Source organism: Rana temporaria, chromosome 2, assembly GCF_905171775.1.
Source record: "Rana temporaria chromosome 2, aRanTem1.1, whole genome shotgun sequence".
Classification (NCBI taxonomy): domain Eukaryota; kingdom Metazoa; phylum Chordata; class Amphibia; order Anura; family Ranidae; genus Rana; species Rana temporaria.
Genome location: NC_053490.1, coordinates 512,983,269 through 513,007,083, shown reverse-complemented (window position 1 = coordinate 513,007,083; position 23,815 = coordinate 512,983,269). Strand labels below are relative to the sequence as shown.

Below are 23,815 nucleotides of genomic sequence, written 5' to 3'. Positions count from 1 at the left end.
ATGCGCCGTTCGATCGGACATGCATTTACATGTCACGCTTCATTACAATACAACACGCCCACTGCCTTGCTACTTTGAATTACGCGGGCTTACGCCGGCCCATTTACGATACGCCGACGTAACTTTGGGAGCAAGTGCTTTCTGAATACAGTACTTGCCTCTCAATGTTACGCCGGCGTAGCGCATAGGAGATGCTGTATATCAGTGCCTCCTAATCAGTGCCTGTCATTGTAGCCTCATCAGTGCCCGTCAGTGAAGGAGAAAACATACTTATTTACAAAATGTTATAACATAAACTAAAAAAACATATATTAAAAGTGCCCGGTATTAAAGCAGTTAATTATTAAAAAAAAAAAAATTGGACTTTGTATGTGGTCAATTTTCTTCTATATATTTTCTTATCTGAAGGAGTCTGAAGCAGAAAAATAAAGGTTTAGCTCCCATGCAGGGCTGCCTTTAAGTCAGGGCAAAAGGGACAGCTGCCCCGAGCCCAGTCATTGTTGTGGGGCCCAAAGCAGCTGCCCCTTGAGCCTACACTGTCTGAGAATAGTTGACAAGTGAATTCGGAGGGGCCAAGAAAATGTTTGCCCAGGGTCCAATCAATAATAAAGATGGCTCTACTCCCATGATGCCACAGGGGTTTACCCCTGCTCTATGCAGAGTGATGAGCTCATCAGTCAGCTGCTCCTCCAGTCACTGCGCAGTCACTGGCTAGGGGAGGAACACCACCTTTAAATGTTGCTTAACTGCAACAGAGAAATGTCAGGTCTCCTGAGTTGGGCTGTGTAGCAGAGCTGCATAAATCTCAGACCTATATATTTAATCTGTATATTTAACAGTTGCCTGGAGTTCAGCTTTAAAGCAGCAGCCATAGCGGTAAATTTAAACAAGATAAATTATTCGGAACATAAAATTGCACTTACTGCCATCGTAGTTGAGCGTGGCAAAATTGGTTTGTTTCTCGGCACACCCAGCGCTATTGCACACTCTCATCTGTAGCTCGTACCACGCTCCCTCCTGCAGGTCATAGAGTATATAAGACTTGGATAGTGATGTTCTCTGTGCCAGGGTCCACACCGTTGTGCCAAAAGGCCGGTACTCCAAGTTGAATGATGTGATTGGGCAACCGCCATCATTCCAGCCAATGAGATTAAGCTTCACTCGAGTGCTGTTGACACTGGCCAACAAGTCTTGTTCCTTTGAAAACTGAGGTTCTGAAAAGATATAAAAAAACAACAATATAAAGCAACATTACATTACAATACTATACAAGATTACCAGTGTCTTTCATAAAATACACATTTTTCAAGTACAACTTAGTATAACTTAGTATAAAAAGGCTTATTTAAATAAATCAGTTCAGTCACCATATAAGAAGAGCAGTAATCAATTAGTATGTTGTTTCTAGGCAGATTCGATAAATAACAAATAAAGAACTGATTAATAAATTAGATTATTCATTATATCATTAGTAAATTAGCTTAGATAAAGTGGGATTCTGAGAACAACTTTTCATTTGGCCAACCCCATCTGGCATCAAGGTGGTGTCCATTTTCCAAGAGCCTCTTTACAAACAGACATACCTCAGTTTTCTTGTATGGTGAAATGCTTAGTGGGCGCAGGAGCGCTGCCCCCTCTCCTCTGCACCCGTCACTCAAGTCAACAATACATAGATTCATTGCATGAATCTATGTATTGTCATCGGCGCCGCTGCCGCCCACTATTCAGATGGTGAGCGCTGGCCATCTGACTAACAGCAGTTGGTTGGTTTTGGAAGTGTCTATCAGAGCCAGCGGCCTGTGGGCTCTAATCGGCTTCCAAATAGTTAACCTGGGGACACACATTTCTTTAATGCAAGTGATTATCTCCCCTTACTTTCTTAATATTCCTGGTTAATGGTTTATGTGGTGTTAACAGGCAGGTGTCTAATATTTATAGTAGCAGCTATCTGAATAACAGCAGTTGGTTGGTTTTGGAAGTGTCTATCAGAGCCAGCGGCCTGTGGGCTCTAATCAGCTTCCAAATAGTTAACCTGGGGATGCACAGGGTGTGCGTTCCCTGGTTAACACTGATATGCGTCTCAGCCAATCAGGTTCACTGGGTTTGGTTACCGGTAACCTGATTGGCTGAAGCGACAGCGAGGGCGGGAGATGACATCGAGGCAGCGTGGAGGGAGAATGGCTGACCCAAGAAAAGCAAGTGTCGGGCGGGGGGGGGGGGGGGTGGGGTTTAATCTGGTGGTATTTGAGGGGGCAATCTAGCGGAATTTTACAGGGCAAAAGGGGGCACAGTGGCGACAATTGATGGGCGCAGTGGCGACAATTGATGGGCACAGTGGCGACAATTGATGGGCACAGTGGCGGCAATTGATGGGCACAGTGGCGGCAATTGATGGGCACAGTAGCTGTGTTTTATGGGCACAGTGAGGCTGCGATTTTTTTTTTTCGTTTGTTTGCACCCCCCCAAAAATTTTGAGCACCAGCCGCCACTGTTCAGAATAACTTGGATTTGGTGGTGGTTGTCCGTGTCGCTACGTAGAAGTGTCATAAACACTCAGGCCCGGATTCACGTAGATGCGCGTATCTTTGTTCGAGCGTAACGTATCCTATTTACGTTACGCCTCCGCAACTTTGACAGGCAAGTGCCGTATTCTCAAACCAAAGTTGCGGCGGCGTAGCGTAAATAGGCCGGCGTAAGCCTGCCTAATTCAAATGTGGTAGATGTGGGCGTGTGTTATGTAAATTTCATGTGACCCCACGTAAATGACGCTTTTTACGAACGGCGCATGCGCCGTCCGTGAAAGTATCCCAGTGCGCATGCTCCAAATTAACCCGCAAGAAGCCAATGCTTTCGACGTGAACGTAAATGACGCCCCCAGCCCTATTCGCAAACGACTTACGCAAACAATTTTACACTGGCCCGACGTCCATACTTAACATTGGTACGCCTCATGTACGCCTCATATAGCAGGCGTAACTTTACACCGGGAAAAGCCTAACGTAAACGGCGTATCTGTACTGCGTCGGCCGGACGTACGTTCGTGAATTGGCGTATCTAGCTGATTTACATATTTATAGGCGTAAATCAGCGTACACGCCCCTAGCGGCCAGCGTAAATATGCAGTTAAGATCCGACGGCGTAAGAGACTTACTCCGGTCGGATCTAATACAAATCTATGCGTAACTGATTCTAAGAATCAGGCGCATAGATACGACGGCTCGGACTCAGAGTTACGACGGCGTATCTGGAGATACGCCGGCGTAACTCGTACGCGAATCCGGGCCTCATTCTGTAAATAGGGGTTAAACCATCATGGGCTAAGGCCCCAGGACAGGAGGCAGACAAATCAGTTGCATAAATACCAAAATGCAGAGATGCTAGTCTTCTGATGTGACTGCAATAAAAATTTACAGCTACATCCCTGCAAACTAGTAAAAGTTTAGTTTTTCTTTAATGCAAGTGATTATCTCCCCTTACTTTCTTAATATTCCTGGTTAATGGTCCATGTGGTGTTAACAGGCAGGTGTCTAATATTTATAGTAGCAGCTGATGTTCATAAAGAAATCTCTGTTACACTTCATTACACTATAGTTGAACGGAGCAGCACAGAGACTGCTGCTGTCATTAAGAAGGGTCTTGCCACTGCAAGTTTTGTTCCCATGGCTATGGGCCTAAAGCGGAACTTTCACCAACTGTTAAATAATAATCGTTAAAGAAATGCTAATGCAGCAGTGTTACTGCACCATGACAGTGAAAGAGAAGGAAGAACACTTGCCAATTATTGTTGGCTGCTTAGCTACTGGTGTACCTTTTGTGTAGTCGCCGTTTACGTAGTTTCCATAAGCGTAAGGTTACCCCTGCTATATGAGGGGTAACCTTACGCCAGTCCGCCGTATGCCATGTTAAGTATGGCGTCGGGTCAGCGTCGTCTTTTTCCGTCGGTTACGTCGTTTTACTAATTCGTCCGCGAATACGCCTTTACGTCAATGACGCTCACGTCGGCGTCATTGACGTTTTCCGTCGTGAGCTGGAGCATGCGCACTGGGCTCTTTTTCCGCCCGGCGCATTCGCAGTTCGATCGGCGTGGGGGTGCGCTTAATTTGAATACAAGCCGCCCCCTTTGAATTACGCGGCCATACGCCGGGCCATTTACACTACGCCGCCGCAAATTACGGAGCAAGTGTTTGGGGAATACGGCACTTGCTCCAGTAAGTTGCGGTGGCGTGGTGTAAATGGCTTACACTACGCCAACGCAGAATCTTAGAGAATCTGGCCCACTGTCATAAAATATTGCTCAACAGACAATTCTTGAGAAGCCGACAATAAACACGAGGTTAAAGAGTATGGTATTTTTGTATATATTTTGTTAAAATGTTACACTTTTTACATTAAAGTGATACTAAAGGTTCTAATAAAAAACAAAAAAAAACAAACATGTTATACTTACCTCCACTGTGCAGCTCGTTTTGCACAGAGTGGCAACGAATGCCGTTTTCTGGGGTCCCACAGCGGCTCCTCCCCGCCTATGATAACCCTCCCTGGGAAGCGCTCTCCCAAGGGGGTTATCTTGCAGGCATGCTCCCGAGTCCTGCATTCGGCGTCCATAGCCGCTGAGTGCAGGACTCGGCCCCGCCCCTGTCGCCCGCGCCATTGGATTTGATTGACAGCAGCGCAAGCCAATGGCATAAGGTTGTCCATAAACAGTTGTGATTAACAGGTCCTCCTCATATGGGAGTGATTCTGTAGTTGAAGGCTGTGTGGGGTTGTTGTGCTGTAGATGTGTTGACAGTAGCAGGACATAAGGTTGTCCATAAACAGTTGTGATTACCAGGTCCTCTTGATGTTCTGGAGGGCCAGTGCTGTAGGCAACTGGAGATGGATGAATTTCCTGCTTGGTGGGAAATCTCTATTAACGCTTTATTCTTCTGTGATACAAAGGCATACAAAGGGATAAGAGAACCAGGTATGCAATGTTGTCAGTAAAAAGTGAGAAGTGTGGGGGGGTCCTGGCGCTTCGAAAACAGCAGTTGTCTCTTTTCTATCCTGACTAATACAATTTATCTTTTAAAGTAGAACTACAGGCAAAACTTTTTTTTTCCATTCTGCATAGAGTATGGACGGGTTATAACCCCTGTAGGGTTTATTTTTGCTCGCTTTGTCCCATAGGCGAGGTTTACCTTCGAGCCTGTGCTGTTATCAATCTATCCAATGAAGAGCCGAGAAGCCCGTTCACGACGCAGAACTTTCCAGGGCTCAGGTAAGTAAAACGGGGGGCTGGGGGACCGGTAATCGTCATGTTTTTTGACACCTTAATGCATATGATGAAAAAACATGAACCATTACAACCCCTTTAAAGCGGTGGTTCACCCTAAATAACAAGATTCTACCATTAAATCCAGCATACTAGCGTGAGCTACAGTATGCCTTTATTTATTTTTTTGGCGCCGTACTCACAGTTTATTAAGTAGTGAAGTTTCAGACTCCCCGCGGGGAATGGGCGTTCCTATGCAGATGGAAGATGATTGACGGCCGGCTATGGCGCGTCACGCTCCCCGAAGATAGCCAGAGTAGGTCTCGCTCTTCACGGCGCTATACGGCGCCTGCGCACAGACTAGGCGCAGGCGCCGTTGAAGAGCCAAGTCCTATTTCGGCTATTTCCGGGAAGCGTGACGCGCCATAGCCGGCCGTCAATCATCTTCCCTCTGCATAGGAACGCCCATTCCCTGTGGGGAGTCTGAAACTTCACTACGTGATTAAACTGTGAGTATGGCGCCAAAAAATAAAAAAAAAGGCATACTGTAGCTCGCGCTAGTATGCTTGATGGCATGCTAGAAAAAAATAAAAATTTTAGGGTGAACCCCCGCTTTAATATGAGAAATATGTAATATAGTACATTCTTTATATCTAAAACTTCCAGGTGGAACCCTGGCCTCCTTTTGGTTACCAAGCTAACCATAATTGTTTTGTGTAAAGCAACTCCATTGAGGGAACATCGCACAGAGGCCGAGGTGAATAAGAACAGTGTATTAAGAAAGTCCCAACGAGGGCGCATGCGCGGAGGCTCCCGTGATGGCGGCTTAAGCTCGGAGCTCCGCACTGCCCCGGCCATTCCGCCGTCCTAGCCTCGAACGAGGGCAGCCGGCAGCCGAAACTTTTGGCTGTACACCTCGGGGAAGCACAGGGCTGAGAGCCCATGGACAACAGCTCGGTCCGGCGGGACCGGAGGACAAGTTCTACGCCGACGGAGGTGGCGGTCGAATCCAATATGGCGACCGCACCTCAGGTAATAGAAGTTAACGCTGAGGGAAGGAAGGAAGGCAGACAGGCTGTATCCCAGAACCCGGTCTCCTATGCTGAAATGGCTGCACAGGGAGCTCCTATCCTCTTGTCCCTCTCACCTACTACCTCAGAGCCTCATAAAGGGAACCCATCACAGCAGCATTCTGTCCCTCATATTACTCATATGGGAGCCGCTCTCTCCCCCTCAGGCGCCATTTTCTCCTCAGGCAGCCAGGAACCCATCATGCCTCAAAACGCAGGGGAACTCTTCTTAAAATTATCTGAATTGCTAGAAAGGGGCCTAGCCACTACTGCTAATAAGATAACTAATGATATTAGATCTGATTTCCAGAACCTTGGTTCCAGAATGGAGGTGATAGAGCAAAAATTGGATATCACAGTCTCCAGGGCTAACCAGAACACTGACCATATACATTCTTTACAAGAACAACTTGACACTGCTTTGAATAGAATTGATGACCTCGAAAATCGTTCGAGAAGAGAGAATTTTAGGGTCAGGGGGCTCCCTGAATCCATTTTGGACGTTCCCACAGCAGTTCAAGACCTTTTAAAACACCTTTTGCCATCAATTAATGGTCATAAATTAGAACTGGACAGGGCTCATAGATCCTTAGGCCCTCTCAGGAAGGACGGCTCACCCAGAGACATTGTAGTAAAACCACATTACTATTCAGTGAAAGAGGAAGTAATGAAAGCCTCACGTCAACATCCTTCCATTTTGTTTCAAGGAAGCAACATTCAAATATTCGCAGATATATCCCCCCTAACCATCCAGAGGCGCAGGTCCCTAAAGCCCCTACTATTGGTTCTGTCTCAAAAGGAAATTCGGTACTGGTGGGCCTTTCCATTTGCCCTGAAATTTTCATTTAATGGAAAAAATCACTCCTTCTCATCCCTAGCTGAGGGAGAAAAGATCCTATTGTCCCTGAAGCTCATTTCGTTGGATCCAGCAATGGACACTTCCACCCCACAGACAGGATCCTCCAAAAGGCCTACTCCCACTAGCCCTATTTCGCCGCCTTGGAAATCCAACAAAAGCAGACGCATAAAAGAATCAGCCGCAACTTGACTTTCTCATGTCAACACTCCTGCTTTCCTCTTAAAGGTTTCCTGAGATGTCCCTAATGGGGGCCTCTTCGTCGGGATTTCCCAACATCATTGGGGACTCTCTGGTCTACTTGGACCTAAACATGTTTATCCAATTTCGTTCACTTTTGCTCCTCCTCAGGATCGACTTTTGCAAGTCTTATCATTACCGGTGTTTTTTTTTTTTTTTTTTTTTTTTTTTTTTTTTTTTTTTTACTTTTCAGTACTACTATGCTACATATTTAAGTTCATGTTTGTTCCAGTTAGGTGAGAAAATCTGAGATAAATACTCTTTTGGTATTTTTAGGTATTTTTTGACAACATCTACACTTATTTTTGGCCCTCTCAGAACCTTACGTTAGGTATCATTGACTCAGGGTCTTTGAACGTAGACGCAAAATTTTGCAATATGATACTGTTCTAGAATTACATGTTGCCGGGTTTGATTTAATTCTAGTCCTGATTCAGGGGCCTCGGCTGCCCTCGTTCAACAAGTTCTACTATGTCACAGTTTTTTCTTTTTAGATTTACATAACTTTGATAATTTTATGAGCCTTATTCCTCCCAGGGATGGCTTTGGCCGGGGCAGATGCTCTGTGCCCTCGTCCAACCTTCGACTGTGGATACCTCGCAGTCGGGAGTTGGACTGGTAGCCCTTAATTTGGGCTATGTGAATGTTTTGTTTGGCGGGAGGGGGTTGGGGTTTTGCTCCCACCACTCTCGTCTGTATCATTCATTATGCTTTATTATATGCATTTTTCTTCTTCTTTCCTGTTTTTCTAGTCTATATTCTATTGTCGCCAGTCTATGGACACAGCACCTTCCAGGCCCTCTCCGGGGGTTTGGTCCCATTGGTTCTGTCTGCTCTAGGATCCCACGACACCCACTGTCAGGGGTAAGTTTTCATAGCTATGATATGATATTGTTTTTCAATGGTTATGCCACGTAGTACCACTCCGTCTCCACTCCTTAGAGTGGTGTCCCACAACGTACAGGGTCTAAATTCCCCGGTCAAACGCAAGAAGGTGTTCCAATCCTATAGTTCTCAAAAGTTGGGAGTACTTCTGCTACAAGAAACCCATTTCCCTGCAAGCTACTCCCCCTCGTTCATCCACAATCATTACCCACAGTTCTTCCTGGCAAATGCTGAGGATAAGACCAGAGGGGTCGCAGTTCTTTTTGCCAAATCCTGCCAATTTAAATCGCAGTTAATACACAGGGACCCGGAAGGTAGATTTATTCTAGTGAAGGGGTGGTTAGATGAGCAGCTCTTCTCTTTTGTATCTTACTACACTCCTAATAGAGGCCAACTTAAATTTTTTCAAGATATGTTTAACACTGTAGATCCACTACTGGAGGGGATAATCATATTTGGAGGAGACTCCAATGTGGCTTTCGATCAAAGTCTTGATAAGTCCAGACCTTTATCATCTCAATTAACCCATCCTACTAGGATTAGTTCAAAAATAGCAAAGCTGATCTTCCAACGAGGCCTTGTTGATGTCTGGAGGGAATTTAATCCCTCTAAAAGGGATTATACTCATTTCTCCAACCCCCACCGCTCCTACTCAAGGATAGACCACATTCTTGTCACCTCGAGGCATATCCCCCTGATCACTAAAGCACTTATAAAGGATACGTCTCTCTCCGACCACTCAATGGTGATCTGCTCCCTGAGAGGTCGAACAAGTGACTATCGCCAATTTCATTGGCGCCTGAACGAAACCCTCCTTAAGAACCCAAATGTTATTATGGACATTGAGAAAGCATTACTGGAATACTTTAGTTTAAATGATGTGGAAGGCATCTCAGTTGAGACTTTGTGGGCCGCGCATAAAGCCTCGATCCGTGGTAAGTTGATACAAATTGCCGCTAAACTGAAAAAGGCCAAAGCTTTGGAAATAGAAAAATTAGACAGAGAATTTTCAGAGCTATGCAAACAACACAAAAAAAAACAAACAACCATTACGACTTCTCAGTTGGAAACCGCTAGAATTAATCTTAATTTAGCGCTTACCGTAAGGGCTGAAGGGTCCCTGGGTTGGAGCGGAGCAAAATTTTACCAACATAAGGACCGAATGGGCACTATGCTGGCCACCAAACTATCACCGACTTATCGCACATTCTCTCTCCCAAAAATTAAAACTCGAGATGGGACTACAACCCTCAACCCTGAAAGCATACTTAAATCCTTCCAAGGTTTCTACTCTACACTTTACCAGTCTGATGTCTCAGCTGGGATTCCTGAGATTCAGTCCTATATTGCCAAGCTACCTATTCCTAGCCTTCACAGGGAACATGTGGAACTCATGGAGGCGCCCATCTCCGTGAGGGAAACATTGGAGGTGATTAAGAACTTGAAGGGCGGCTCGGCCCCTGGGCCGGATGGCTTCTCAAACCATTATTATAAAAGCTTTGCCGATACCCTCGCCCCTCACCTTACAAGGTTTTTCAACTCCAGGAGAACAGGGGAGGAACTGCACCCTCATCTGAACGAGGCGTTCATATCGGTTATCCCTAAGCCTGATAAGGACCCGGAATTAGTAGAAAATTATAGACCCATCTCGTTGATTAATAACGATATGAAAATTCTTACAAAAATTTTGGCTAACAGAATAAACTCGTTCATCTCCCATTATATACACAGAGATCAAGTCGGTTTCATACCAGGGAGACAGGGTCCGGATCAGATCAGGCGGGCAATCAATGTGGTCTCATTATTACAGTCAGGGTGGGATGGAGGTCATCCCCAGGAGGGTATGCTCCTTTCACTGGACCTTCAGAAGGCCTTCGATTCTATATCATGGCCATACTTATTTGAGGTTTTAAGGCGGTGGGGATTTGGAGAGAGTTTTCTGGGCATACTGCGTTCCTTATATTCAACACCACAGGCGAAGGTCAAACTACAGGGGTACTTCTCAGACCCGATACAGATTAGAAGAGGGACCAGACAGGGTTGTCCCCTGTCACCGGTGATTTTTGCATTGGCAATAGAAACCTTGGCCATTGCCATTAGATCTAATCAAGACATCTCTGGGGTTGGTTGCGGACAACACACTCATAAGTGTGCTTTGTTTGCTGACGATTGTCTCCTTTTTGTTACCTCCCCAAACACATCCTTGACGGCCATTTGCAAAGAACTTGAATTTTTCGGACATGTTTCAGGACTGCGAGTGAATATGAACAAATCACATGCTTTGAATATAAATTTGCAATCCACAATGGTAGAGAATCTGAGGGCCTCCTTCGGGTTCCAGTGGGCGGACTCTTCCATTCGCTACCTTGGGATAAATCTAACTAATAGATTTGAAAATCTTTATCAGGCTAATTTTCCTCCTATGTACCGCAAACTCGAAATGGACCTAAAAACATGGGCCACTCACAAAATATCTTGGCTAGGGAGAATTAATTCCGTCAAAATGACGCTCCTACCCAGACTGCTATATTTATTCAGATCTCTCCCCATTGCAATAAAAAAAGATCAACTTAAAAAATTCCAGGGAAAGGTGCTGAAGTTTGTGTGGGGAGGCAGAGGATACAGGTTGCCCCAAAATGTTTTATATGGGCCCATAACTAAAGGGGGTTTAGGATTACCACATCTCTTTCGCTACTATCAAGCAGCCCGGCTGGCTCAGTTGTCTTCTATCTACTCCGGTCGTGAGAAACCGGATTGGATAGAAATGGAGGGTCAGGCAGTTCCTCACAATTCTCTGGATGACTTACTATGGTGTCCCCAAAGATTGAGACCGGCCATTATGGCCCCTACACTCTCCCAAGCCTTCAGGCTTTGGGACGACTTGCGGAAGTCTCCAGCTATAACCTCTGCCACTCAACCTTTAGCTAATCTATTTCAAAATCCCTATTTTAACCCGAAGGGGGACTCTACAATTTTTCGTTGGTGGTTGGACAAGGGACTTTATAGGATTGGACACTTTCTTGCCCCATCGGGACTGATCTCGTTAGCACATTGTGTGGGGACCTTAGGAATGCCGGATACAGAAAAAATTAGATACTCCCGAATATCTCAATTTATTAACTCAATCTGGAAAAATAAGCCAAATCCCCCTGATTTCACTCCTTATGAGAAATGGTGCATCAAATCTACAGAACAAAGAGGTGGCATTTCCATTGTATACAATTCATTATCAGAACCTACATCCAAATCTTCCTACATGGAAGCGTGGGAGAGGGATCTACAGATGTCATGGACCATGGAGAAGTGGCATGAGGTGGGGTCGAGGGCTTCCAAGGGTCTAATCAACATCTCTCTAATAGAAGCTAACCTCAAAGTATTTATGCGGTGGTATTTGGTCCCCTGCAAGCTAGCTGCAATGTTCCCAACCACTTCCCCATTGTGTTTCCGAAATTGCTTAGCCCAGGGTTCTATGTTGCATACTTGGTGGGAATGCCCTAGAATCAGGGGTTTTTGGAACAAGGTGTTCTCCCTCATTAGGAAGGTGACCGGGATACCGGTGGATAAATCTCCACAAATAGCGTTATTGGGGGCTGACGTCCCCCAGGCCAACAAATACACTCAAAAATTGATAGCATTCTTGCTCACTGGGGCTAGGATCACACTGGCTGGGGCGTGGAAACAACAGTCTGTATCTTTCCAGAAGACCAAAAGTAAAATCTCTTGGATCATGCACCAGGAGAAAATGGTCAGTACAATACTCAATTCTTCTAAATCTTTCGAGGCTGTATGGGAACCCTGGGCTAGATATATAGGCATTTCTCTGTTATAGGGATAAGGGAGGGTGGAGGATATCCATCCTTTCTGGACTGCTGTTATTTTTTGAGGTTGGGACGTATAGAGCGAATCATATAGTCCATAGCTGGCGACAATAATCTATGTTCTCTTTCTCATTCTTTCTTGTCTTTCTCTGTCTCTCTGTTTCTTTTCTTTCCCCCTTTTTTCTCCTTGTTTTTTTTTTTTCTCTTCTTCTCTTCTTATTCCATTACATATCTCCAGAAAAACATTAAGGTATGTTAGGCAGTTGCACCTTGAAAAGATTACAGTAGAGAACATTTTCTTTTCTCTTCTTTGTTTATGCTTATCTGTTATATTGAGCACTGGAGATTATTGATTGTTAAGTAAGCTCTCCTCAGGAGTCTCATGCCTTCACTAAGATATGGAATTAGGATAGGTTAATCCCAGCGTTGGGATGGATCTAGGATCCCGGAAACATCAGTTATTCCGGGACAGGGGGTCCACTTTCACCCTAGGTAGGCACACATTCCGAGTTGAAAGTATTCACTGGTTCCTAGGCACAGTATGATCCCACTGGGGGTGCCGGGAATGCAGTCAGTACCAGTTGCCATTTTATTATTTTTTAATCGCATTCATATTCTCGTTTTCTCCATTTTGAAGACTTTAGTCCCAAAGTGGTGAAAATATCCAATTACATGTATAAGTCATGTCCTTGATCTATACTCCTTTTGACAATATTGTTACTTTAGTCTCTATACTGTATGTATACCTTTTAGCCCCAGGTTGTGCTGGAGGCTCATACTATGTACTGTACTGCCTTTCAATAAATTATTTTGAAACTGAAAAAAAAAAAAAAAAAAAAAAAAAAAAAAAAAGAAAGTCCCAACAATGCATAACTAGACCCAGTGGGTAGGCACAGCTGACCGGAGCCGCTTACGAAACAGTAGCAGACAGCGCTATCCTGAGATGACGACAACTTCTGCAATGAGTGGGAGTTCACCGCTCCAGGGTGATTACCTCTCCAGGTCAGCTGTCTCCACAATCAAGCAGGGTGCTGGCTCTGTTTGCAACAGAGATAATGGAAAAAATAAATAGCTCGATAACCGTACTCTAAATATTCACCTTTATTGAAAATAAAATCAAGGCATCAAAGATGGGTACAGACTAACTGCACAGCCGCTGACATGTTTCACACCAGACAGGGCGCTTAGTCATAGCTGACTAACTTCTGCAACGAGGAACATGAATGTGGCCTGACCAGTCCACACAAATTGTAGGCTTCGTAATTGGAGATAGCATAGTCCCTGTACTTTCCCTACTCCTCTGGAACCTATCCCTGCCTCTATGCACTGTCCCTAACAGATGGGGAACCTGTCCCTACACTAGCTACTCGCTAAAAGCATGCCAGACCCAGAATCCAGGATCTTAATTAGCCACTGCCCTGATCCAAGATGGCCGCTGAGACCACAAGGGGCACCAGCCTCCAATCTGACCACAGGAAATCGTAGAGGAACCAAGCACCTCACAACTTCCTTCCTCTTCTGCAATGCCGCTTCAGTCGACACCACCTACAGTGTGGAGTATAGACTGCACCTACCTACAAGCCGACAAGCTCTAAAGACCACCCCAATCTATAACTGGCCGTTGCAGTACATAAAAGGAAGGTTTTGCCTGAAAGGAGCCCACTCCACCTTAACAGGGACACATTGGACACCATATATGTGGCTTTCCCTTACATTTGTAAATGTTATATTATATTATGTTGTTTGTAGGTATGAAGTTTTTATTTGGTTGATACTTTTTTTCCTACCATCAGCATTGCCTTGAAAAGAAACAGTTGTTTGCTCAACATCTGAAGTCAAGATTACACAAACAGCTGAAGGAGTCAAAAGAATGACCCTTGCTGTTCTGCATGGCCCTATCCACTGCTATACAGGCTTTAATTAAAGAGAGAGTGTGAAAGCAGTACAAGCTGTCTTGAGAAAATCCATAATTCTCATTGATGAATATCATTCAGTCATCTTGCATTAAATGTTTAATTGTTTTTAAAACAAAGATTTTATATAGTCGAAACTGCAAAAAAAAAGTTTAAAAACCCCAAAAACATAAAAATAAACAAATATACCTTCAAGGAAGAGATCTGGTAGAAGAAAAAAACCTGGTGTCACTTATCCATCTACAATACAAAGCACTATTCCCCAATAAACTTGCCAAGACAGCAAACTGAATTTATTGACAATGAAGGTAAGCAAACACTGCCTGACCCGAGGAGACGAATGCAGGCTTATATTCAATGTGCATAAATATTTATAAGCACGAAAATGCGATTTATATTGAAAATTAGATACAGTTGTGAAGAATAGGCAGGTCACACATGGATCAGAGAAGAGCCTACATTGCCCTCAATGCTTCTGGTCTGGGAAAAGATACTCAATACCAAGCCCTTGAGGCACAAAGTGCAGATTTAAAGTAAACTCGTCAGCATGTCAGAGTGAATAAACTAATACAAATGCTCAACAGAAGATTCCACGCACACCACATCGCAAGTCGCCCGCACATACCTTTTTATCAAAGTGCTCCTGGCCCCCAAAGCTCAAGAGGTGCTGCTGAGGAGCAACGACCATGCCTCAGTCGGAATTTGCACACACTGTTCAGTTGACTTCTAGAGATTCTGAAGGTGCAGAGACCTCCCGGTACCTGATGCTAAGCAGTTGTCATAGTGTAATCACTGGTTTTGCCACACTGGAGTAACACTGACTCGCTGCTACAACCCATAGACTGTGAAAAGTTTCCATGGCATTACCATTAAAAGACTTGAAGAATGGTAAGTCCAAATCCTCTTAGGCCTCGTACACACGATAGGTTAACCAGAGGACAACGGTCTGATGGACCGTTTTCATCGGTCCAAACTGATCGTGTGTGGGCCCCATAGGTTATTTAACCATAGGTTAAAGAAAAGCCAACTTGCTTTAAAATTAACCTATGGATTCCTAACCGATGGGAAAAAAAACGATCGTTAGTAGGCACAACCATCGGTTAAAAATCCAGGCATGCTCAGAATCAAGTCGACGCATGCTTGGAAGCATTGAACTTCGTTTTTTTCAGCACGACGTTGTGTTTTATGTCACCGTGTTCTGACACGATCGTTTTTTTAACCGATGGTGTGTAGGCACGACGGACCATCAGTCAGCTTCATAGGTTAACCTATGACAACGGTCCTTCAGACCGTTCTCATCGGATGGACTGATCATGTGTACGAGGCTTTAAGGGCATTGGATATAAATCTTTTACTGATTGCAAATTAAGTCTTGAACCAAATCTTTTCTGCATGTGATTCTTCACTTTAGGCGCTTCTCATTGCACACACACAAAACTATCAGCCTGAACCCCATCCTCTGCTGGGTACCTCCACTACAACACCAACACAGTGTCCCAATGACAATCAAGTGTGTGGGCGCCATCGGTTATTTATCCATCGGTTAAAAAAAAGCCTGTTAAACTTGTTAAAAATCCACGCATTCTCAGAATCAAGTCGACACATGCTTGGAAGCATTGAACTTCGTTTTTTTCAGCACGTTGTTGTGTTTTACGTCACCGCGTTCTGACACGATCGTTTTTTTTAACCGATGGTGTGTAGGCAAGACTGATCATCAGTCAGCTTCATCGGTTAACGGATGAAAACGGTCCATCAGACTGTTTTCATCGGATGGACCGATCGTGTGTACAGGGCTTAAGTGTTACAATGATATTCTTAAATGCTAAAGGGCAGACAGAACAAAATATAAAGAGAAAGGGGAAATATAACAGTATTCCAATCTTATAATACTCAAAAATCTTTTAGGAAGAATAGATTTGCTTGACATGCCTAACACAAGACACGTTCAAAATAAATGGAACGTAAGATTGCTATGGCAACACAACCAAGAGAGGTTGTGGGAGAGTTAGATGTATTAGGTTAGACCAAACTTTCTCAACGAGGCTTCCTCCAGAGGTTACAAATGATTGTTTGAGTTGTAGGGAGCAATAGCTTGATCTCCTGTCTAGTGGGGCCTGCTTGGTTCTAAGGCTAGCGTCATTCAGGAGAACCACTGGCTCAGTACCGGCATACAGCAGACTTTATAAAGTAAAATGGGGAAGGGTTGTAACCAGGGGCGGACTGACCATTGAGTCACTCTGGCACTGCCCGAGGCCCCATGCCACTAGGGGGCCCCATCAGGGTTGCCAGGCTCAGTAAAACCAGGGACAGTATGTAAAAATCTGTGTTTTTTTTACATCTGTCCCTGATAGGTCCGAAACTGACATCCTTTTGATGTGAAAATCCAGAGATTTTAGCTGCCCCGCCTCTGCACTGCCTCCTGGCGTGGTGGCCATCTGTAAGCCTGGGGGCCCCATGATCTTCTATTGCCCGGGGGCCCCATGAGTTGTCAGTCTGCCCCTGGTTGTAACCTTTGTCAGGTTAATAACCACTTGCTTGCTGGGCACATATACCCCCTTCCTGCACAGGCGAAATTTCAGCTTTCAGCACTGTCACGCTTTGAATGACAATTGCGCGGTCGTGCGACGTGGCTCCCAAACAATTGACGTCCTTTTTTTCCCAACAAATAGAGCTTTCTTTTGGTGGTATTTGATCATCTCTGCGGTTTTTATTTTTTGCGATATAAACAAAAATAGAGCGTCAATTTTGAAAAAAAATATATATATTTTTTTACTTTTTGCTATAATAAATTACCAATTAAAAAAAGATTTTTTTTTAGATTTTCTCAGTTTAGGCCGATATGTAGTCTTCTACATATTTTTGGTAAAAATAAAAATCACAATAAGCGTATAGTGATTGGTTTGCGCAAACGTTAATAGCGCCTACAAAATAGGGGATAGAATTATTATTATTTTTTTTTATTATTATTATTTTTTTACTAGTAATGGTGGTGATCTGTGATTTTTGTCAGGACTGTGATATTACGGCGGACACATCGGACACTTTTGACACATTTTTGGGACCATTCACATTTATACAGGGAACAGTGCTATAAATATGCACTGATTACTGTATAAATGTGACTGGCAGGGAAGGGGTTAACACTAGAGGGCGAGGAAGGGGTTAATGTGTGCCCTGCTAGGTGATTCTTACTGTGGGGGGAGGGGACTGACTGGGGGAGGTGACTGATGGTTATCTCTATATACAAGGGACACACCCTCGGTCTCCTCTCCCTGACAGGATGTGGATCCATGTCCCTGTCTCTGTGACTGCCGATCGCGGGTGCCTGGCGGACATCGCGGCCGCCAGGCACGCGCATCCGCACCTGAGTGACGCGGCGGGCGTGCACACGTGCCGCCGGCGGTACTCGCACACCCCCCAGTGGCTGGAGGCGGTATATAGACGGCCTCCCGGCATTTTAGAGCCACATTGTGGCTGTAAAAACTCATCGGGTGGGTGGGAAGTGGTTAAAGTATAACTAAAGGCAAGACTTTTTTTTAGTTTTGGATTGAGCGGAGAGGGATTAAAATGCTTGCCAGTTCCTATTGCTGCTTGTGCCCTGTTAGGACGTTCCCCCCTCTCTATTTGTTCTGTTTACCATTATCATTGAACGTGAACATAAAAGAAAATCCCAAACTTTGGGTTGTCCCCGGAAAAGTAAAGGAGGGAAAATCTTCCAATGGGAACACTAGTTCTGATGACCTGGGGGTCCCCAAGGAATTCCCCTATTTTGCAAGGATTTCTTCTCATTTCCTGTTTGGCTACCTGAAGTAAAGGGAAATCTCCACAATGGGACACAGATGGTGAAAAAAAATCAGATGTGTGGTCTAACCCTCTATTACACTATCCAAAATGAAAAAAAAAAAAAGTTGTGCCTATAGTTCTACTTTAAAGGATCACTAAAGGATTTTTTTTTTAGCTAAATAGCTTCCTTTACCTTACTGTAGTACTGGTTTCATGTCCTTATTGTTCGTTTTTGCTTTGAAGTTGCTGTAATTCTGCTCTGATCTCCACACTTCCTGGTTGTCTGTTTCCTTAACCATGGTACTGGGAGCTTTTCACGGTGGTCTAAGCCAGCCCTCAAAATTTCCACTCGCCTACTAGCATTTGGCGAGTGGATTTAAGCTGGGGGCGAGTGATGACAGGGCTGCATGACCAATCTCCCTCCAATCTGTGCCTACACTTAGAGTCCCGATGAGATTGGCGGCCGAAGAGGAAAGGTGCATGCTCGGGAAAAGTAGTCTGGTGAGCCGCGCACAGGCAGAGCAGTACACAGGTGCTCTCCTTACAATTCTCATTAAGCCATGGGACCTAACAGTATGACCTCTCTGAGCCTGCCCCCCCCCCCCCCCGACCAGTGTAGCTGGAGAGCAGAAAGTAATGAGTGAGGTGGATGATTGCAAAAATTACCACTCCGGTGCAGCGCTCACTGAAAGTTGCCCTGACATGAGAGCGGAAGCCTTCTAGTTTGTGCAGTTTTCTTCTCCTTGTGCTCTATGTAAGTGTCCAACAGTTTAGCCTGAGCACTGTGAACAGACTGGTCTCAATGTGTGCTGTGCGCTGTCAGTGTGCGCTGTGCTATGGTGTCAATGGCTGTGCAGTTGTGTGGATCTCAGCGCTGGATTGTACTCCCTCCCGCTGTGCTGCAGCTCCTCTCCTCTCTGCCAGCCTGAATAAAAGGGGGAAGTGGGGACATGCAAGCGTGGAGCCGCACACACAGGCTCCTGATGATGAGATGAATGGGAGAGAGAGGATGGATGGGAGTTGCAGAGGAGCAGCAAGAGAATGGGGAAGAGACCCAGTTCTAGTGCCCTGTCCTTCTGGTCTACCCCCAGTGCCCTGTCCCTCTGGTCTACCCCCAGTTCCCTGTCCCTCTGGTCTGCCCCCAGTGCCCTGTCCCTCTGGTCTGCCCCCAGTGCCCTGTACCTCTGGTCTGCCCCCAGTGCCCTGTCCCTCTGGTCTGCCCCCAGTGCCCTGTACCTCTGGTCTGCCCCCAGTGCCCTGTCCCTCTGGTCTGCCCCCAGTGCCCTGTACCTCTGGTCTGCCCCCAGTGCCCTGTCCCATTTTGTTAAAGTTGTTGTTGGTAATATTTAATTTTGTAACTTGATTCTGCATAAAACATTGTCATTCCATGAGATAATCTACGAGGGCGTGTTTACGGGTGCAATTAGGCACAGGGCAGTTTATGAATTAGGTGGGGCAACTGGTGGCGAGTAACTCTTGAGGCCTGGCTAGTAGCTCAGGACTTGAAATTTTGAGCCCTGGTCTAAGCTGTCATTACTGTGTGTCTAAAACTTAACAGAACCAATCAGATTCATTTTAAAAAACAAAACACTGCCCTGGATTTGTTTGTTTTTGTTCTGTGTGTCTCTCTAGTTCACAGGAACATGAAACCAGTTTAAAAGTGAAACTAACCTGCAGGCACATTATATGATTGATTTTTATCTATTTGTAATCATTTTTAAAAGGAATCAGTTAACTTTTATGTCTCTATACCCTGTAAACAGTCATTTCAGCAAAAAATCTTTTTTCCTTTAGTGACCCTTTAAGTCTCCGTCTAAGGCCCCATACACACGAGAGGATTTATCCGCGGATACATCCTCTCGAGGATTTCAGCAGATTTCTATGCGATGGCGTGTACACACCATTGCATTGAAATCCGCGCCGAAATCCTCTGGCGATGACGTGTCGCGCCGCCGCCGCGATACATAATCGCGGCGACGGGCGCGACGCTGTCATATAAGGAATTCCACGCATGAGTCAAATCATTACGACGCGTGCGGGGAATCCCTTTGGACGGATGGATCCGGTGAGTCTGTACAGACAAGCGGATCCATCCGTGGGATCCGATTCCAGCAGATAGATATTCTGTGCATGTCGACAAATATTTATCTGCTGGAATTCGGAAATATCCGCGGATAAATATCCGCCGGAGTGTACACACCATAGAATCTATCCGCTGAAACCCATTCGATGGGATTTATCTGCGGATAGATTCTATCGTGTGTATGGGGCCTAACTGTCCAGGAGATATTTTTTCTGTCACAAGGATAGGAGGTGAGGTGAAATCTCCCAAGTAGCTTTTCCATTGCTATTGAATTGTATAGGGCAAAAAGCTGATGCAAACAAAAACCCATGCACACAAGAGATGTGAGTGGTTGGCAGAAGAAAAGGTTAATTTTCATTCAAAAACAAATTGAGATAAAATCAAATAACTGGATAGTTAATAATTACTTCCTGCTTTGGGTGGGCAGGACAAGACTCCAGTACCTTTCCCAAGGGTTTTAGCCTCTATGATCTCACTGATGCGCCCGGGTCCGACTCCATTTTGGGCCGTGAGGGTAAATTTGTACCAGGTGCCACATTTTAGGTTTTCCAGACGGTATGCGCGCTCGCTGGGACTTATGGCAATACTGCCCCACTGCTCGCTGTTATCTTCTGAGTATTGGAGTATATAACCTGAAAAGGAAGCACAGAACGGTCAGTGTCTATCAGAAACATGAAACCTGCTCTTCAAATCAATGCTGGATTTCAAGCAAAGTCTTAAAATACAGTCAAGGTGCAATCATTTGAGAACTAACATACCTGACCAGACAAAAATATTCAAGGCTTATGAAAGACGGACAGTGTTGCTATTTAATAAACTGTGCAATAAGTCTTCAGGACTGGTGTTCACTCTATTACATGAAATTAACAGTGACGACTCATGGAATTTTGTAGCAGAGAAGGCTTTAACTATTGCAACTCCCACCTCGTTGACCTACACGGGACAGGCTACCCCCCTAGTGTTGCTCACGAATATTCGCATTGCGAATATTCGACTCGAATATAGCATATTCGAGAAATCGCGCTATATTTCGAATTTCGCGGTGAATATTCGCAATTCCGAATATTCGCATTTTTTCAATTTGATTTTTAAAACAGATCACATCCTATCGACGTCTAAAAGCATTGCTGGTATGATTAGAGACCCTGGGCCGAGTAGCTAAGCTGAGGCGATCCTTTTATGTTGCCAAATTGAAAAAAAAAAAATTGCGATTTTTCGCTATTGCGAATGCGAAAATGATTGCGAATTTTCGATAACTGTGGTAGGAGAACTCTGATTGTCTCTGATGCAAAAGGGGGGGGCTTTGTGTATGTGTATGTTATGAATATTTGTATGTTTGATATTATTATTTTTTGTAAGAAGGAAAAAATTGCGCATACCTTAAAAAAAGGGGAGAATACAGCAGCAACTCAAAAATGTTATACAACATAAATTAATACAAGACAGAAAATGGAGTCGCTCTACAAGAATAAAAAATATGTCTAGTGACAAGACATGTGGGCAAATTATAAAATAAGCAAGCGCAAATAACTTGTGAAATACACAGTGAAACAAATATATAAAGAAATATAGTCCCAATAATAGAAAAATAATCTTTCATAAAAATGTCTGATATGTGAAGTGAAAAAAAGTCCAAAGCATGCAGCATGAACGTGTTCAATCTTCAAGGTGTTTGATTGACAAATGGCTGTGACAGATGGATAGAGTAAAGAATCACCACCAATGCAAAACACTTTTTATTTTCTATTGTAAAATATCACGAATATTCTGAGCCAATCAGAGTGCTCCTTCCGCATTTGCCGAATATTCGCAATTATTTTGTATTGTAAAATATCAAGAATATTCTGAGCCAATCAGAGTGCTCCTTCCGCATTTGCCGAATATTCGCAATTATTTTGTATTGTAAAATATCACGAATATTCTGAGCCAATCAGAGTGCTCCTACAGCATTTCTCGAAATTGCGCAATAAATATCGCATTCGCATGTTGCGATATTTCGATAAAATATCACGAATATTCTGAGCCAATCAGAGTGCTCCTACCGCAGTTATCAAAAAAATCGCAATTATTTTCGCATTCGCAATAGCGAAAAATCGCAATTATTTACTTTCGATAAAATATCACGAATATTCGAATTTAGCGAATATATCTCGAATATTCGAATATATATTCGAGATATATCGCGAAATCGAATATGGCATATTCTGCTCAACACTATACCCCCCAATCAGTCTATCATGAATTCTGCTACCAGGATTGTTCACCTTGTCAACCATCCAGTATCTGCCACCTCCTCTCTGCCAATCCCTCCACTGGTTTCTGCTTGCCCAAGAAATCGAATTTAAAATACTTAACAACATACAAAGCCATCCACATCTCTCTCCTGAGCTACATCAACAAACCCATCTCAAAATATCACCAAACCACCCTCTTCACTCCTCCCAAGACCTATTGCTCTCTACCCCTCATTACGTCCTCCCATACTCATGTCCAGGACTTCCCCAGAGCCTCTCCCATCCTCTGGAACTCTCTTTCCCCAATCTGTTTGGCTGTCTCCTCCTCTATCCCCATATAGTTGATCTTTGAAAATGTATGTCTTCATCCTTCATGTCTTCAACGTTTTTCTCTTTTTTTCTCTTTCTCTATCAGTTCACACTGTACATCCCTCAGTTATTATTTTGTGTATCACTTGCCCCTCTAATTTATATTTTAAACTCTCAAGTCTCAAATTATGTTTTCAGAATAGAGAAGTACTCAAAACCAAAAATAGTCCCTCAATAACTGGACCCTGCTCTTAACCTGACCCTAAGGCCAGGTTCACATATGTGGGGCCGTGGTTCCCAGCATTGGGTGTGTTCCTGTTCACCGGTTTAGGTGTGAATCAGGTCCCAATTTTTGCCTGAATGCATACCTGAATCGGACCCAAACACACACAGGACTGATTTTCAATGCGGACCGTGCGCACCCAGGACCTGTGGGAACCGGCTCCATTGAGAGCCGGTCACACATGCATGTCATGCAAATTGGATGCGGCGAAACTCGCATTCAATTCACACATATGTGAACCCAAAATCTCCAATATATTCACAAAAGTAAGTAAAATCAGACACATCAATACAATCCAGTAGACAAATCCAATAGCAATGTTCCAGTTATTGCCATTGATGGAGTGAGGCTTAGGTGTTTCAAGGGCAGAAGGACTAAGCTCTGATAAAGAGGGTTTTGCCCTTGAAACAAGTAAACCTCACTTCTAGCTGACTGGACCTTTGGTCAGTGTGTACAACCGTCTGTCTGACACAACCTGGTCTAACATCCAGCTTTTGTCAAATTAGTGTATTCTGGTGGGGATTTAATGGATCCAGCATGACCTGTTGAAACCATCTCATGCCTGGCCACAGCTCCGTCCCACACCACCATGTTCTATCTGACATCATCGAGAGGCCCACCAGTTCCTCTAGGTTCAGTGGGCAGTTACCTCGATGATACGCCGATAGGCCCGCCCCTCTTCCTGTTCTTCAATGAAGGCTCATGCCTCCTGGGATAAGTGACGTACATATCCCGAGAGGTGAGAAGGGGGCAGTTTTGGGACTTTAAATGAGGCACAATAAATGTACCTTCATCCCGGGTTCAAGTAAATAAGAAAGGAATGTGGGACTTTAAATGAGGCAATTGACTTGTGGAGGTAGAGTGGTTAGTAAACATTATTTATTTGTAACAATGGTATACAACAAGTAAAAAAGTATTTTCATATATATACATTCACATGCACACATGGCATGAACATAATAGATACATGTATGTCAGCTTGGCAGCACATGAGAGGTAATAAATATTAGTAAAATATAATACAAGGTATTGGTACACCGTATGCAACAGAGCTGCTATAAACCAAAAAAGAAGGATACACATACACATT

The 23,815-nt window shown here is 44.3% G+C and overlaps 1 protein-coding gene across 3 annotated transcripts in view; it reads right to left on the bottom strand.

Moving 5' to 3' along the window:
* Positions 1-23,815, bottom strand: part of DSCAM (DS cell adhesion molecule) — a 712,133-nt gene that overhangs the window by 155,392 nt on the left and 532,926 nt on the right. For 2 of the 3 annotated variants that reach the window (XM_040338982.1, XM_040338984.1), the window contains exons 25-26: positions 20,343-20,531; positions 924-1,214 (exon numbers count right to left, since the gene is read on the bottom strand). In XM_040338982.1, the coding sequence (XP_040194916.1) occupies positions 924-1,214; positions 20,343-20,531 (480 nt within the window). Of the gene's footprint in view, positions 1-923; positions 1,215-20,306; positions 20,532-23,815 lie in introns of all 3 variants that reach the window. The other variant, XM_040338983.1, reaches the window with a different exon arrangement.